The following is a 16,784-nucleotide window of genomic DNA, read 5'->3' on the forward strand; positions in this document are numbered from 1 at the left end:
GCGCCTATTATCGGCGCGAGAAAGCAACTGCACTGCTGGGACAGCTGGGGCTACTTTTTCAAATTCTTCCAGCGCCCCCTGGCGTGGGAGCAGAAAATTAGAGTCAGGAGAACTGGATGTACTTTTGAGCCGCTCTTCGGCTCTTCCGGCTCTTCCGCTCAGTTACTATAGTGCCTAGAATATACTGTGGCTATAGTGCCTAGTACTAGTACAGTGTACTAGAAGTTTTAGAGTGGCCCGAGCGGCGGCCTCTGCCGTTGTTCCGCCGGGTCGACTTTTGCGGAGAAAATAAACCGGTATAGCGACGGCGCTGCTGTCCTCGACCACTGAACAGCCGCCGCTTCCCGGCCCCAGCTCCCGGCCTGCGCGCGGCGAGATTCGCGCTGCTCGCTGCGGTGTTTGGCGCTTGGGCAGCTGATTTATTGATGGATTATCAGGTTTAACGCGCTGACACTACACAGGCGATGAGGGACGCCATTGTGGAGGGCTCATGGTTAATCTTGACCATCTGGGAATCTCTAATCGGCGCCTAAATCTTGAACACACGGCCATATCTAGCTTTCCTTTTCCATGAGAATAGCGGCCGCCGTGGCAGGAAATCGAATCCACGCCTTTGGGCAGCTGATTTAGAAAGTGGTTATTTAGAAAGTGATTTAGAAAGTAATTTCCCCAACGATAATATCACAGTTCCTGATACGTATTCTGGAAACGCTCTTGATATACAGTTTCGTTAACTCAAATTCGTAAAATTATCTGAAAATTTTAAGATAACTTATCTGGAATGACAAAAATTTGTGGCCAGCTGTCACTGCAATAGCAGCTGGTGCTGCTTATAGCTCCACTGCAAATGGGTGCTTTCAAAATAAAGGGAAAACAATTCGCGGGAAAAACAATTTTTAATATTCCAAAAAAAAAAAAGAACTGAGTGATGGTCGCCTTTTTTGCGTTCGCATCTGCATCCCAAAAAAAGCTTTCTCAAGCTGGTCAATGCATTGCTTCGGTTGTTGGTCGCCACCGCTACTTTCTATCTTGGGAAGCAGACGCTGCATGTTTGGTGTTTCTTCCGTTGTAGGCACTAGAGGCTCCTGGTCGTCCGCATGATCAGCTGCGTCGTCCGCATGACCTATCTCAAACGATGTAAGCGACAGACTGCATTCCGGTAACGGGGAGGTCGGTTTTGCAGAGCGGGTACTTCGCGTAAATTTGCCATTCACGACCGCGTTTGGTGCGTTGGGAGCTAAGCGTTCGAACAGGGACATTATCAGCTGCCTGCAGTGTGTGGGCATGGCCTTGTGTCCTCTCTGTCAAGATTTCAAGATATCCGTGGTCCAAGGACAAAAAAAAAAAACGTTTCAAGGGAAAGGGGGGCAAATGCGTACCGCCTATGGGAGGTAAATGCACGTAGAGAAAAAGTTTCGGTTTTACAGATATTTCGAGATTCCGAAATCGAGTTAAACTTTGACGGTCGGTGTAGGGAAAGTTTTCCCCTTCCCCGGCATTGGTTGCTGCCAGCACAGTGACACCTTGACTGCAAACTTGGTTGCGTTTTACGTCGTGACAGGGATGCATTTATATATAAAAAGTCTAAAAAAGTCATGTGATTACATGCGAAGTTCTGAAAATGCGTTGCCCCAGAATGTAAGAAGAGTACTCTTGTTCCAGTTAAATATCTATGCTAGCGTTCTTATACCTTTCTTTGTTGAATAGACCTTGTATAAGATTTTCTGCGATACATTTCATTTTGGTTGCCATCGAAAATGAAATAAAAAGGTATATTTAGTCCCAGTTCTGTTTATTTGAACTTTGAACTTTTTTGTGTAAAAGACTGTGTATGGTTTCCCGCATTATATTTTATTTTTGTCGTGATCAATATATTTGTTAATGATCTAATAGATGTCTTGCTTTGGTTTTATGTGCGTGTAGTTGTTCTCTCAGTATACTTTTGAATAAAATTTGTGTTTCTTTCATTTGGCTCTTTTCTTGGCACAGTTACGCTGTCGAGGTCACGGACGCGGCTTCGACCCCCGGCCGCGGCAGCCGCTTTTATGATGGAGGAGAAAAGCGGAACCTCCCTTGTGCTCGACATTTCGGCGCAAGCTAAAGATCCCCAGGTGGTCGAAAAAAATTAACTTGGAGCCCTCCACTACAGCGCGCCTCATCACCTGTGTAGCGTCGGCGCGTTAAACCCCACAATCAATCAATCAATCAATCAATCAATCAATCAATCAATCAATCAATCAATCAATCAATCAATCAATCAATCAATCAATCAATCAATCAATCAATCAATCAATCAATGAATCAATCAATCAATCATTCAATCATTCAATCAATCAATAAATCAATTAATCAATTAATCAATCAGTGAATCCGGTTAAAGGTGGTACGAAAAATAGAATGTCGGGGGAATGAAATAGTTGCAATAAAACAAGGTTTTGGGTTCAACTGGGCTAACCGCTAAGATAACCCTGTTTTAGTTAAAGCAATTTTTCGCTTGCGTGTGTCATTTTCTACTGAGTCAGGCTGATCCTTAATTGTCACAAGTGGGCCATTGCTCACAGCTATAATAAAAGCTCATGTAAATTACACCAGAATGAAAAAAAATTACACCATCTTCCCGCGAGGGGAACCATGGGGTAGATGCGACGTATCGGGGGTTGCCGTTATCATCGGATGATGTCATCGGAGCGCCGGCGGCAGAACGACTGAGTGGAGCGGCGCACTTACCGCGTTTATATGCAGCGGAATGAGAGAGAGCACCGCATAGCAGCGCATAGCAGCGCATGCGCATGTGTAAACCGAGCGCAAGCTGCCCGCCAACGCGCAGCTGGCGCGGCGACGGGAGCGAGCTGACCGCGCTGACGCACAGATGGCGCTGCGGTGAGAGCGGCTGAGCGCACAGCTGCCGCGCCGAGGATGCGGACTACGCCGCGACAACGACGCGGGACAAGGTGAGTTAAAGAGATGCGTCGCATCTAAAAATTCTTCTGAAAGGCCATCATTGCAGGCCTCTTAGGTTTTCTTTTCATTTGTGTCCATATAGCAGCATAATAAGGACAGGTTCATAAAGAAACCATGAACTCGTTCATATTAGGCCATTTTACACAAGATATTTTTAGTGGGAAGTCGTAATAGCGAAAATGTCGCTGTAATTACATAATTTACAATCCGCTACGAATACTGCACCGAAGAAAAAACCGTAATTTTTTTTGTTGTTGTCGATCGGAAAGGGCAAAATTAACAGAAAATGCGCCACAGCGTTTATTTCTCATTTCGCTACCAACAGTCCACTATACCTAAAATATATTTAACAAGTCGGATGTCCCTCAGAACAAGCTTCAAGCGCTCCGCGCGTACACCAGCAGCGTTTCTGGCCGCCGACAATGCGGCCGGGCACGCGGCCAGCCGCCGCTTTCAGTGGCCGTTGACTACAGCGCCGCCGCTATTTTCTGCGCGAAAGGAGCACCACTCCGGGCCGCCGGTCGGGCCACTTTAAAATTTCTAGTACACTCTACTCGAAGAGCCGAAGAACGAGTCAAAAGATCCGGCTCTTCGGGGCGAGTTTCGCGCCATCTATTATCCGCGCAAGATAGCAACTGCCCTGCCTGACCAGGTGGGACTAATTTTCCAAATTCCTCCAGCGCCTCCTGGTGTGTGAACAGACAGTCCGAGTCAGGAGAACCGGTTATTTTGAGCCGTTCTTCGGCTCTTCTACCGCTCTTTTAGAGAGCCGCTCTTCGCGAAGGTGATCTTCTGAGGCGCCATTTGGGAACCGCGGCGGCGGTGAATGACAGATCGGGAGGCCGCAATGGCAGCAGTGAACGAACGGCGTCTGTATTTTCAAAGTAATAGGAAAATAAACTCCAGTGACCATATAATTCACCACAGTCACATTTGTGCGTGCAGCTGTTGTCAGAGTCAGGAACGAGCCGGGTATTCTGAGTCGCTTAGTTAAGCGGCGATTCTCGGCTCCCGGCGGTTCTTTGGCAGAGCGGCTCTCTTAAAGGAGCCATGAAGAGAAAATACAACTTCTTCTAATACGAAAGAACTAGTATTGAGTATCTTACTCAGACGGAAAAAAAGCAAGAAGTATTTAAAAACTCTCAAATTTTGCACCACAGTGACGTGTTATGAGCAAGAATGACGTCATACGGGCCAACAATAAAACATAATTTTCAGTGCGTTAACTGCACGTCAGCAATCAAGTGATGCGGTCAAATGGAACTACAGGCCTCATTACAGACGTCCAGTCATGTGTCGTAGCGATAGCTCAGTTAGGCGGCCGCCAATCGCACAAACCAGGTTCCGTGACGTCATAGAAAAGTTCCGGGAAATTGGCTAGGGGGTCGCGACTGCTTCACACGTTTTCTTTAATATCTCCGTTATTTGTTCGAAGATTGCGATGACATTGGTATCATTGTTATCGGGACTAAGCAGTCTTTCTACTAAACCCAACTTGTATTTTGTCTTCATGGCTCCTTTAAGAACCGCCGCTAAGCGGCTGCTCGTTGGATCAGATAATCGTTCTGAGCATGGCTCTGGATGAATCGTGTCAGCACGTTCCGGTAGAGTTATTAGAGGCGTGTCGGCCGACCCAGATGGGTCTTGTGTGCAACTATCGCGTCATCTATTATCGCTGCCAAAAAGTGGACCTGTCTCTCTTCGAATAAACTGAACAAAGTGTTGTTCACAAAGCACAATATTACAATTAGTTTCTTGTATCGTGTTTTCGAGAATATTTTTTCTGGCGTCACAGCTCACTGGTAGAGATCATATTTGTGAGGTAATAAAATTGAAAAAATACTTACACTTCGGCCGTGGTTGAACTTGAAATACCTCAAAGACACAATTTTTTTGTAATGGCGATGGAACCAATTCTTTCTGTACGAATATAACGGATGTTGTTACAAAATAAATGTCTCAATACCAATTAAGTAATAATTTAGATTATCCATGCTTAACACAGGCTACAGACCTAAATTAACCGCTGAACAGTTCAAATTAACCGGTTCACTTCAGTGAACTGAGCCGTTCTGAGCCGCTCACTGAAGTGAGCCGTTTTGCCCATCTCTACTTAGGTCGACTTGCATGTTTGAATGCGAAAGCACATTGGCTTTCCCTGACGATGTCTATCAAGGACATATTAGCCACTACATAGAGTATGCGTCTTTTTCTTGGCATTTCTTCATCTTCGTGTTCTGTACTTCGCGTTTCGTGTTTCAGTTTTTTCTCGCCCTTGCGGGGTAGACCGAGGGAAACCTATACAGAAAGTGGTGGCACAAATTGACGTAGAACGGCTTGTAGATCGGTCAAACGGATCGAATGATTGTCAGGAAGGCTAGCGACACTTACACTACCGCTGCCACAGAATACACGTTTTCCTGGGCTGGGAACCACATCTACTCACATACCGTCGCGTGAACCGGTCGCGCGATAAGACATCGCCGCCGCAAGTTTTCCCTCCTCTGACCCCCGTCCACACGCAGCGTACGGGGTAGTGTACTAGGGTTTCATTCTGGATTCCAAACGAACTTCAACATACAATTTTGCTTTCGGAAGCTTTGATTTACATTAGTGTAAATATTCTACCTGTTAGTGCTACATCAAAAAATAAAAAGAACGCGAAGGGCGGGGACAAAGATACACAAGTAGAGTGGACGACCACTCCTCCAATGAACTTGTGTTTCTTTGTCTACGCCCTTTCCGCTCTTTTAGTTTTAGTTTAGGAAATATTTTACAAACTAGTGATATACTTCGACTTTTATTCGTGCTTTTATGCTTTACAGCACCGACAATAATTTGCACCAGGCAACGACAATGATCGCTTTTCGTAAGATGGTGCACCTAAAGGTCCCCCGGGGAAAGAAAGGCTTTTCAGGGGATCAAACCAAGCTAAATTGAAATTTGCGTCTGCAATGTCGGCGTGATGGCTAAATCAATCGAAAAAAAATTATTGAGAGCTAACAAACTAGTACCTAACGCTCTGGTATCTGGTTCACAATGTTCTCGCGAATGACATCAACAGGCCAACAAATTTTTGCAGCAGATTTATTTCTTGAGCCCCCAAAAATACACAAGAGACTTGAAAAACAACTAGGGCAACCAAGCTAATATTCGTCACCGCAGGACTCTCGGTCGAATTTCCAGATTGGATCGGGGCAGATGTCGTCGTAGTGCTCGACACAGTGTTGCGGTATGTTGTGCTTCACCTCATTTGTGACCCACAGCATGCATTCTGCGTAGACAGGAACCACCTTTTTAAATAACGACAAAACGGTCTGAAATTGAGAGTGGCTGGCTCAAACAGAACAAATGATACGCATTGAAGAATTTTGTTTTGCGAGAACATGGGGTAGCACCAGCATCCAGGAAAGAAGAGGGGAAATATCATTTCTAAAACGGTGCACATTTTACTCAAAGAACGACAATTCCGGTGTAACTTCTTACCATTGCTCTGATGTCAGAAATTTTGCAGGCAAGTAATTGTTTAGAGAACTGCGAATTAATACCTCCGCGATAATATTCAAGAACAAGCAGCATCTTGTTTGGCGTTATCAAGTGAATTGTGGGTTCAGCATTTCCTTCCTCAATATTGGTTATATAAATATAACAACATTACTCTTTGTGAAGCATGGGTCATTGAGCCAGGTGGGATACTGAGAATGCTTCACCGTATATTTCTTTAGCATCTTGAAAAGTTATTTCTTTGCCGCTCTGCTTTGAATTCATTTCCTTCCCTCCGAAGGGTTGCACAGTTTACGTGAGTGCGATAATTGACATTATTTAGTATTTCTTCTCTCACGCCCCCCATCTCTCTCTCTCTCTCTCTCTCTCGTAGAAAGCCGTCACTCCCTCGCGTGAACTGAACAGCCACCAACAACAATAAACATTATTTTATTTTCGGGTTACAAGGTAACACAATTTTTGTACCTTATAAGCCTGGCGGGGAAACCCTCTTTTGCGTTTTTTTAGATGCGACCGCATCTCATTCACCCGCCTTGTCCCTGCATCCGGCGTCATCAGCGTCTGCCCCTCCCCCATTCTCCTCGCCGCGCCAGCTGCGCTCTCCGCGACACACCCCCTCTCCTCTCCGATAGCGAACACTCTCTCGCGAGGGGCATGGGATGGAATTCGATTGGATTGGCTTGGCTTGGCTTGGCTTGGATTGGATTGGATTGGATTGGATTGGATTTGGGTTGGATTGGATTAAAGTTGGATTGTGCTGGATTGTGTTGCGTCATAGCCGCGGCAGACGCACTGGCGGCGGCGCGTCCCCTCACCGTTATGCGCGCTATAAAACGCGGTGCCTGCGCCGCTCCGCTCCATCGTTCCAGTGCCGTTCCTCCGCTGTTCAACGCTGACGTGAACCCCCTATGCGTCGCATCTACACAGGGGTTCCCGCGAGAGGAGGTGGTAGTTTTTTATTTTTTTGGTCCAACTGGTAGAGAGCCTATAATTTTTTTTCGTTGGTAATAAATTATTTACGTTTAGAAGAGCTCCAATGTTTCACTCAAAAAACCTTAAAAGGTATTTTATATTGGTTCAGACAATAAAAATTGTCAGCATATGTTGCGTTAGCGAAGCTTCTCGTCGTTTCAAGAAAGCTTCATCACTCACGTTGGATGTTGTTGAAGGGGATATCCACTACTACACAGTCCTTGTAGTCGGTGTAAATGAAGTGGGCCACGTTTACCGTCGATTCATCTGAAATATGTTCGTCGAAATTAGCGTAAGTGGAACAGCGTAGTGAGTTTACGAAATAGTGTAAAATAGGAAAACACCTGCTGTATAAATTTTTACAATCATGAAAAGAGTAAAATTGCAGGGTTTGATTGATTACACTATAAACTGCCCGTCAAAATTTAATAATACAAGTTAATTGATAATTTGAACTGCACGATTTGGTCAGTCCAAGCGTCATAGATATCTATGCGCGATCATTAAAAAGCAGTAGGTTCCGCCATAGATTATTCGAACTAGGCACCACCGGGTCGGTGGCTTGGCCAGTGGCAGATGGTCAAAGAAACGCACCCGCTGTCTACTCACGGGGCTTCGCCGCTTTCCTGCGTGCTGCATCGCCTTTGGAATGCAAAGAAGAACAGACGTAGAAGGCAGAATAGAGCAGAACCAATAAAAAAAACTAAGTCGGCCGATTTGGAAGTTGTGTTCTTTGCGGACTACTTCGAAGTATACACGAGGGCGCTGGTCTGTGGTGCGCTGAGAGGTGAGGACACTGCATCTCAGGTGGTCAAGGGCGCAAAGCCTGAGCTTCCGGTGACGACGTGGAGAAGGAGGCTGAAACACCATTGCTGCCGTCCGCTCGCAAGTTATCTCTGTATTGCAGGCCGCCCATCTCTTTTTCAGTTTTGGAGAAGGTAAGGTGGAGGCCTTCCGCTGCAGAAGTGCTGGATTTTGCCTTGAAGTGAAACCTCAGAGAGCAGTGACTGACTTTTTCGGGCATCAAATTGATGACATGCCCTATGGCTCCCCATTTTGAATGTGTTGGTGTCATTCTTACCTATTAACTCGAAGTGTCAATGTTTCGTACTGAGATGGCTTCCCCTTCGGATTGGGACCAGCGAGCTTTTATAATGTATGGGAAACCTGCAGGCTTATATATCATTTGAACTCCACTTCATGCTCATGAAAAGCCTGGAAGGAAATCTGTTTTTTGTGCATCAGACACACAGCTGTGGTAAACATTTGGCACACCAGGGAAGTTTGTGTGTCACCGTCAATAAAAAAAAATTGAACACGTTTCCTCTTGCTTTGTTTCGCACGTCCACCACAGTTTGGTCTTCTGCAAAACAGACATGCAACGTTTTCTCATCTCAGTCCCTACGTTCGTCCCTCCATTCCAGCTCCTCCCGTAACTCCCGCGCAGTGAAGTTTTGTTCGATTCAAGTCGATTTTTCCCGCCTTCCCACAATGCGTAAAAAGGAGTAGCTAGAAAAACTGCCATAGCCCACCTGGACGAATCCGGGGACTGCGCCGGACGATTTGCATCGCCGGAAACGAAAACACGAAATGAACAACCCTTAACAAACGTGACCGATGAGATGGCTGCTCACTCGGCTGTGAACGTTGAGGTAAACTAAAGAAGAAAATTGCTGACTCTGGAGCATCATTTATTTGTTTGATGACTATTTTTATTCCTCGTCTAAGGTCAAGGAGACAAGTGTTGCCAAACCCCGCATTATTTTCCAGGAAGGAGAAAGACCAGTACGTCACCATCCTTAGAGAATTTTGTCGAAAAAGTTGGAATGAATTCATTGTCAGGTCAAAGAAGCGGGTCAGGAGGATGTACTACAGCCGACAACGAGCCCGTCGGAAGAACCAGTTGTATTAGGTTCCAAAAGCGATGACACTGTCCATTCTTTTGTGGATTATAAAAGACTGAAGAAAATCACGAAGAGCATTTTTTCTCCTTTACACCGTAGCGATAAGTCATTGTAACACCTGCGTCATGCCAAATACTTATCCAACAACTTTCCCCATGGGTATTAGCAGAGCGAACTAGATTAACGCGATTGTAAGGAACACTGCCTGTGTGGCACCCGATGGATTGTACGAATTCAAGGTTCTCCTATTCGGTAGCTACCCAACCCCTGCGACTTCTTCAAGAATGATAACCATCACTTCTCTTGCCGCCGGCTTCCGTGCCGGTCATGACATCTGCTGGTTGTCATGGGCACGGAGAAGGGTCCGTTTTCTCAGCAGTGGAAGAGTTCGGGAAGAGTTGGTTGAGTGCTCCTATACGGGTTTCTTCAGATGGACACAATTCTCCGGCGCCTGTAATCCAATGTATGATGATGATGCGTCTAACGGTGCCATGCCGACGAAATATACATAGCGATATGGAAGTTCATATCGATGCACAATAAACATTGGAATAATGCTCTTGTGAAGGCACATTTCACTTTCGTGTTTTACCGATTCCTATGAAAGAAGGATCAACCATTTTTTTTGGTTTTTACTGAGCATATGTATGGCGCCTAAGTTCTGCGTGTGCTACTGCCAGAAACGTCATGGTAGTGTCAGGTGTTGCGTTTGTAAGTAATAATTCCAGCAAGCTGGAATCTTTTTTACGGATCAATTTAAAACACCACATTACTGCTATGGGTGATTTAAGAGCCGTCTGAACATGTATTTGGTGTTTTTTTACAGCCCCACAGTTTACCTCGAATTTTGTTAACCTTGCACCCCATTCCTCAGTCAAGTGAGCCTGACGCGTAATTCAGTTACATTGCCTGTGTGTTTCACAGGGCTATTTAGAAATTAGAGTCTCGCAGCACAAGCTTGTTCGAGCTTTTGTAAACAATTTGGAACTCAAAGAATACTTGTTATGCTTAGTAATGGCTACAGGTATATTTAAATGCTGAAGTTGAATTCAGATGCGATATTTTCTACAAAGTTCCCTTCATTCCGTCATAGGCTTTTCGTTTGAGGATGAAATATTGAAGCGAAGAAAATTCATCCTAATGAGATGTCTATGTGTACCAATATTTGTGTGTTCGTTTCGACGCAGTTCAGCGAAGTAGTCATTCTTACCGTCCCAGGTAAACTGAGATTCGTCCTGTGCTTGTCCAGCAAACATATGAAGAGTCGCGTTCCTCCTGAAAGAGCAGTAATAAATGTTGTTACTGAGGAAAAAAAACGCATTATAAAAGTTTATGCTACACGTTAGGTGAGCGTATTTTTAGTTACACAAATACTCCCCTTTAGGTTTACTTGTGAGGTAAAATCGGCATGGTAAAGTTCATGGGGCGAAATTCTAGCACAACCTGGCGACCGCTTAAACAATGCTGATTGACTTGTGTCCATTGTTATTTCCAGGCAATGCAGGCACCCCATGATGGCGGATTACGCGGACCGATAACTGATAACGCCGCAATTTCCGGTTCCCACCCGGCGCCACCTACGTGTCGACTTCGAATATTCCTAGTATTGTTTTGAGTAACTGGTAAAATAACGCCAAATGTCGGCGTCAGTAACCCAATGATTGTAGCAACGGGTTACTGCGCGATAGGCCGGGGTTCAAACCTCAGGAGTACGAACTTTTTGCAAGAACGGTGTGTTTGGTTACCTTTAAACGTTATTTCGCTTGATTCTAATAATTATCGCCGCAATTAAAAATAGTTCGGTATCTTTTAGGGCGGTTTAGTGGTGGAGCGCGGCATATAATCACATTTCATCAACTTTTTATATCGCACCGGCACTGGCTGGCTTGCCCCTATCTGGAAATAGGATATCGCCTGACGGAAAAGGGTGGCAGAATATAACTTCTCGGTATAGAAACATCCCAATGCCAGCACTGTTTCCTAATTTTTGCAGGCGCTTTAAGATAGGTAAGGTCCTTTAGCCGCGAGTGCCAAACCTTTAAAAATAGCGATTCCGACTGTTAAGAATTACGAACGGGTCCCATTCGCTTTTCAATACCCCCCCTTGCGTTCGCACACTGCTTTTCGAATAATCACACGCGACACAAGTGAGCTCTTTCAGCATTTGGCTTGTGAAGAGTAAATTACAATTTGGCTACTGTGTTTTGGGGGTCTCGTTACCTCTCTTTGCCGTTGAGGCCCTTAAGCATCCAAACGTAGGTGGCACTTGGGACGTCCATGTCCAGCTGGGTTCGTACGTTGGTTACACAGTCAAGGTCACCATCCTCATCCTGATCGAAGATGGCCACAACGTAGTCGAAATGGTCGAAGAGCTGTGAAACAAAACCTTGACGCTGATGACTAGATATCAAGACGCCGCTCTTAGAATGTCAGAGGGCACATCAATGGCGTTAACTTCGCAAGAAACGCATTCAGGGAAGTTGTAAATGCAGCAAATGTGTCTGCGCCCCAGCCTTTTGGGACCTAATTTTTTAACAGGAAGCTCGCTGTGCCTATCTGATGGGGTCTTTCGTGGCGCAAAATGCACTGCAGAAAAGCCAACTTCTCACTTCCACTTTAAAAGCACATCAAGCTGCTGAAAAAAAATGGCCGCCATCCCTCCCTGCGAAAGTGGATGTCAAGCGAAGCTATTGTAAACCCCTACACATGCTGACGTGGAGGGTACGAAATGTTCCTCGTCGTTTTGGTTGCCTTGTAGCTTGCGCTCGGCTTCTTTGGCGGGAAATCCTGGGTCCTGCCTAGCCTGACGCATGCACTCGGTGTCTTGGGCGAGAACTGCTGGGTCGCGCCTAGCCTGACGCATGTGCTATCTCTCGCATGACGTCAACCCCTCGCCTTTCGAGAGCACCGCAAACCTAATCTTTACCAGAATACATGGTAGGGGGGAGGGTCATGCTGTTCCCCGGCGCATTATCATACAGCATTCGATTTTGATGCTTCTTGTGTGATTTTCTCAAACGAACTCTGAGCGATATATGCTGTATGCCTGATTAACCTGACTCGTGCGCTCGGCGTCTTGGGTGAGAACTGCTTGGTCCTGCCTGGGTTTTTTCTTTACGACACGAAATTTTACGGCCAACGAGAGGCTAGCAGCTACCCTCTAAAACGTTTCCCGTGGTAGGAATCGAACCTGTGTTCCCCCGCGTTACAGAGTCGACGTCGAACCAATTGGGCTATTCCGATGCGGCCGATGCAGTTTGAATTTTGGACTTTGACTCAGGTGGCACGGTAGAAAGCTTCGTGTTTTAGCCACATTTCTCCTGAAAAGGCACTTTGATTTCGTTCAAAAATGTTTCGTGCGTATTTTTTAACCTGTAGGACCCTGCGAGGCACAAAGGATGAATAGAGCCCGTAGTGAAAGTTTCAACCGGTTAAAAATTGAGGCATTATTTCACGCATCTGGCAATCAAAAAGTTTTTTTTGAGCATAAAAAGAGCAATTTTGCGTGTTTTTCTCAACTTTGTGACCACATGAGGGAAGCCAGAGAACTGGAGGTTTCGCATCAATTGTCGTTGGGATAGTTTCATTATACTAAGAAGGGTAGGCGCTGGGCATTGATAAAGAAAAATTGCTACTTAGAAGTTTGTTTCTCCCCGTTCCAGTACTTTTTCAGGGACGCTTAAGAACATAGGTTGCAGGATTGCAAGCGATAGCTACTCTCGCTCCATTTTTATCTTGCTGTATAAGGCATAAAGTGAGATTGCATTTTACTAGGAATAGTAGCGCTAATAGACAATGGTTTTATTGCGATTTTTTCCATGGAGCGCCAAAGTCGCCTATTGGTGGTCTCTGTATCTGTATGTGACCAGTACGGAAGTGTTCATTGTATCCTGGTGATGTGCCTGACAGCGTAAGTATATAGCCAGATATGGCACGCTGCCGAACATCTCGACATCGTTATGTTTGTGGAACACAACAATGATAGTATTGCGCGAATGGCACCTGGAACTACACAAAAAAACTTATTTGTGAAACATAGACCTTGTGATTCTGGCGCATATGAGGTTATCCTCAGTACTACTTCATACTACTTCAGGAACTCAGGTTACATATAGTATAGGAAGACACTCGAAATTCTTGCTTTGCCAAGGAAGGACGAAATATGTTTTATTTAAAGCCTACCTTTGGTCGATAAAACACACAAAAGTTTGAAGTAGGGGATGGGTAAACTCGGCATTATTTAAAATATGGTTATGTACCTATTTGAACTGCGCTGATCTCACAAGGCTGGACTTTGATTTTTGCATACATTTCGCACTTACAAAAATAGCCAGAACGGATATATGAACCACCAGTAGCAAAATGACGCAACTCGCTTTTATGCAAATTGTGTCTATTTTGATTTATCTCTTAGGTAATGTTTTAAGGGTTTCCGATTGTTATGAAATTATCAGTGCGGTTTGTACTTGAACAGGCAACTGTCTGCAAGCTATTGTTTCTTCACCGATACGTCAGTAAAACGGCATTCGTAAACTAACTGAAGGGACATCTAATTATCAATGAGCATTTATTAAATATTCAGTGCCCTTCCGCGTTGTCAAGAAGGACGACCAGCGAAGTTGGACGTAGTCCAAGGAGTGCACTAAATGACAGACGTTTGTTTGTAATTTGCGGTTGAGCGTGCTTTCTGGCCAATTACATGAATGAAACTTGGAGGGGCTCGATCTTTGTTCTGCCGGTCAAACATGGGGCTGTCCGTTTTTCACCCGCGTCGTAGGCCATTTACTATCTTTGCAACACCACAACCCTAACGGCTTTTGACACGCAGGACAGCCGACAGGTCGTAGTTGGCCGTGGGATATCCACGTTTAAATCTCCCACCACCACAACGGGCATGGAATCGGTGAGCGCAGGTAGCCTATAGCCCCTCTCCCTTCACCTCTATCAGTGCAAGCAAAAACCGGCAACAGGTGATGTGCGCATGCTCAGACGTGAGAGGTACCGGCGAAAATTTTGCTCCGAAAGCTGCAATGTCCTTCAACAAGATTTATATCTGAAGTCGGCGTCCCAAGCGGGAAAGTTGGAAGTAACCGCATATGTATACGATGCGACGTTGTACTTGAGGAATAAAGACCGGTATAGTTCATGTTTTCAACAGCTTTAAGCAGTAGTCTGAGTTACTTCAAAAGAAAACTGAGCTGCTCCAAAAGTAAATCTTTAAGCCTAAGCCCATCGAGAAAACATCCCGGTAGTTACCCTTGCAGAAATCGGTGGCATGGCCTACGCCTCAAGTGGAGTATGACTAAACACTTGCATAAAGCACTCAAACAACTTAAAGAAAATGTTGAAAAATTTAAAGCGTAAAAATCCCATTTGCAGTCAAGCTGTATCTGGCACTGAATGTGTTCACAAGGAAAATGTGGTATAATGCAGGAATGGTCGTTCTCCCTCACCGCATAGCGGCAAAGAGATGATCAGAAATACCACGTCTTTTCTGGTCGGGCAAGACGGCACTGATAAAAACTGAAAAGCTCAGCTTGCCCGTGCAGGTCGGAGGGTGGAACATTCCCTCAGTAACAATTACTCCGTGACCTATGCTTTGAACAACGACCTTATAGTCCTCAAACGTTAAGCGGCACACGCAGCCAGTCTACTCAGTGCGTGAATTCTGGGAGCACAGAGCCGCTTGTTTCTCCAACAGGTCACGAATGGTCTCGAAGCAGCGAAGAACCAACCTTTATGCTATGTTAATTGCAGCGTACAAGAAGTTATAACCACCCATAACCTATAGCAGGAGACCGTGGACATGAGAAATGTTGAACTGGGTTAGCAACATGACCATGTAAACCCAGAAAACCTCGGCACAAAACAAAGGAACTTCCCCTGGCGCCCCTGATAAACGGAATCGCACAGGGTCAAGCCCGAGGCGTAACATAGAAGTTTCGGTGGTTGGTCCTGCCGACTAGAGCCGTTTTAAGGAAAGTGAGAGCAACATAAGCAGACAAGTTCGGAGATTGCAAATACAGAGAATGAAGGGAATGTGCTCTGATACACTGCAGACTGGCTAAAACGTTCTTGCCTATAGTAAGCCGAGCACACATACAACACCATCCGGGATTTCTTGGAAGAAAGGACGTGCCGGAGAAACCTCCTACCAAAACCTATCCCAGCCATCGGTTTTCTCAAACTTGGGATAAACAGGTAGAAGACCATTAAACAAAGACGTCCCCAACGTGACCAGTGGAATATATTAAATAGCATGCCTACAATCATAATATACAGCTAGAAGTAGAACTTTTTCGCGGTAGGAGGAGTTCTTGAGAAAATGGTCTCGTCCTTTTATCGATGTTCAAAATCCTCGAGCGTACCTTAGTGGCACTCCAATACATGGTTTGCGCTTCACCGGTACATAGTTGCCCAACATAGTAATCATAAGGTTGACTTTTATCACTACAAGGAGCCTTAGGTACTCAGGCGCTTACTTGGAATTGTGAATGTCTGTTAACCGTGCTACGCTTACCGCCATGGCAAATTTTATCGATGCGCAACATATGATATGTTCGTTTGTGCTCATGTGTAGGGCGCACAGATGCCTGTGTTAGGAGACCGCTCGCTCGCAAATATCCCTTGCACCCTTGCACTGCTTGCACAAGGATGTTCACTCGTGTACGATGCCTTAATTCGAAGTTTGAGTGTGCTGTTTGTACTTTGTTTGCAAAAGCAATGGGTACGCCTTTCCCTATCAACGATTTCTAACTGATTTTATTTTTTCTCTTTATTTTGTTCCCTAAATGTGACAAACGGGATATATTACTGTCTAATCAGAGGCACGTGGGATGAAACATCACCCATAGTGGCGCTAGTTCCATTATCAATAGCCTGTGCAAATTAAAATAGGCATCCGTTATTTCCCAAGGTGAAAAACTTCTAAAAGATCTGTTGGCGGTGGCGATGAAAAGACCACAAGCGGTGTCCAGGAATGAAAACCGGGGGGGGGGGGGGAGGTTAACCGTGTACAGCGTTGTTGTAAACGAAGTACTAATTTTCTTACCTTAAAAACGTCAGGGGTATCACGTGGCAGTGAACTTCTCGGCCCGGCCGAAGCGGCGCTCGGGTTAAACAAAAAAGTATACACACCAATAATAGCCACCGAAGACAGGAGTTTCATAATTGCCGCTGAAGAGGGTGAACTGTGCGCTTGTGATACGGTTATTCTCAATAAGAATTGGTGGTCCGCACATGCTTTATATATACTGAGAGGCTGCAGATCCTGATCTGTACGAAAAACGATGACGCCAACATCAATACTGGTGAGCGCACGTGGAGTCAATTAAACTGTCAGAGTAGTGACAAGCGGACGAAATTCTATTTGAGCAAACCCCTTCAGCTATATCAGGCAACTTCAGCAAAGTACATCACCTGAGCCGCTTCGCCATCTCCGCC

General features: G+C 45.3%; 1 protein-coding gene across 1 annotated transcript; it reads right to left on the bottom strand.

Moving 5' to 3' along the window:
• Positions 1-6,032: 6,032 nt before the first annotated feature.
• Positions 6,033-16,575, bottom strand: LOC144169054 (uncharacterized). The gene is made up of 5 exons (XM_077698053.1): positions 16,393-16,575; positions 11,562-11,713; positions 10,552-10,616; positions 7,618-7,704; positions 6,033-6,235 (listed from the first exon to the last, which is right to left on the bottom strand). Exons 1-5 carry the CDS (start codon positions 16,507-16,509, stop codon positions 6,108-6,110), a joined length of 549 nt encoding a protein of 182 aa, XP_077554179.1. The 5' UTR covers positions 16,510-16,575; the 3' UTR covers positions 6,033-6,107.
• Between the last annotated feature and the right edge of the window lie 209 nt (positions 16,576-16,784).

This window comes from Haemaphysalis longicornis, unplaced genomic scaffold (assembly GCF_048455015.1).
Source record: "Haemaphysalis longicornis isolate Haplotype H1 unplaced genomic scaffold, Haemaphysalis longicornis Haplotype H1 scaffold_2, whole genome shotgun sequence".
Taxonomy (NCBI): Eukaryota; Metazoa; Arthropoda; class Arachnida; order Ixodida; family Ixodidae; genus Haemaphysalis; species Haemaphysalis longicornis.

What these genes read in the sequence shown, in the direction of transcription:
- LOC144169054 (XM_077698053.1), bottom strand. Translation starts at nt 16,509, where the DNA reads ATGAAACTCCTGTCTTCGGTGGCTATTATTGGTGTGTATACTTTTTTG. An exon ending in ATACCCCTGACGTTTTTAAG is followed by an intron (nt 11,714 to 16,392) that starts GTAAGAAAATTA and finishes TTTGTTTCACAG; the next exon opens with CTCTTCGACCATTTCGACTA. An exon ending in GGCCTCAACGGCAAAGAGAG is followed by an intron (nt 10,617 to 11,561) that starts GTAACGAGACCC and finishes CTGCTCTTTCAG; the next exon opens with GAGGAACGCGACTCTTCATA.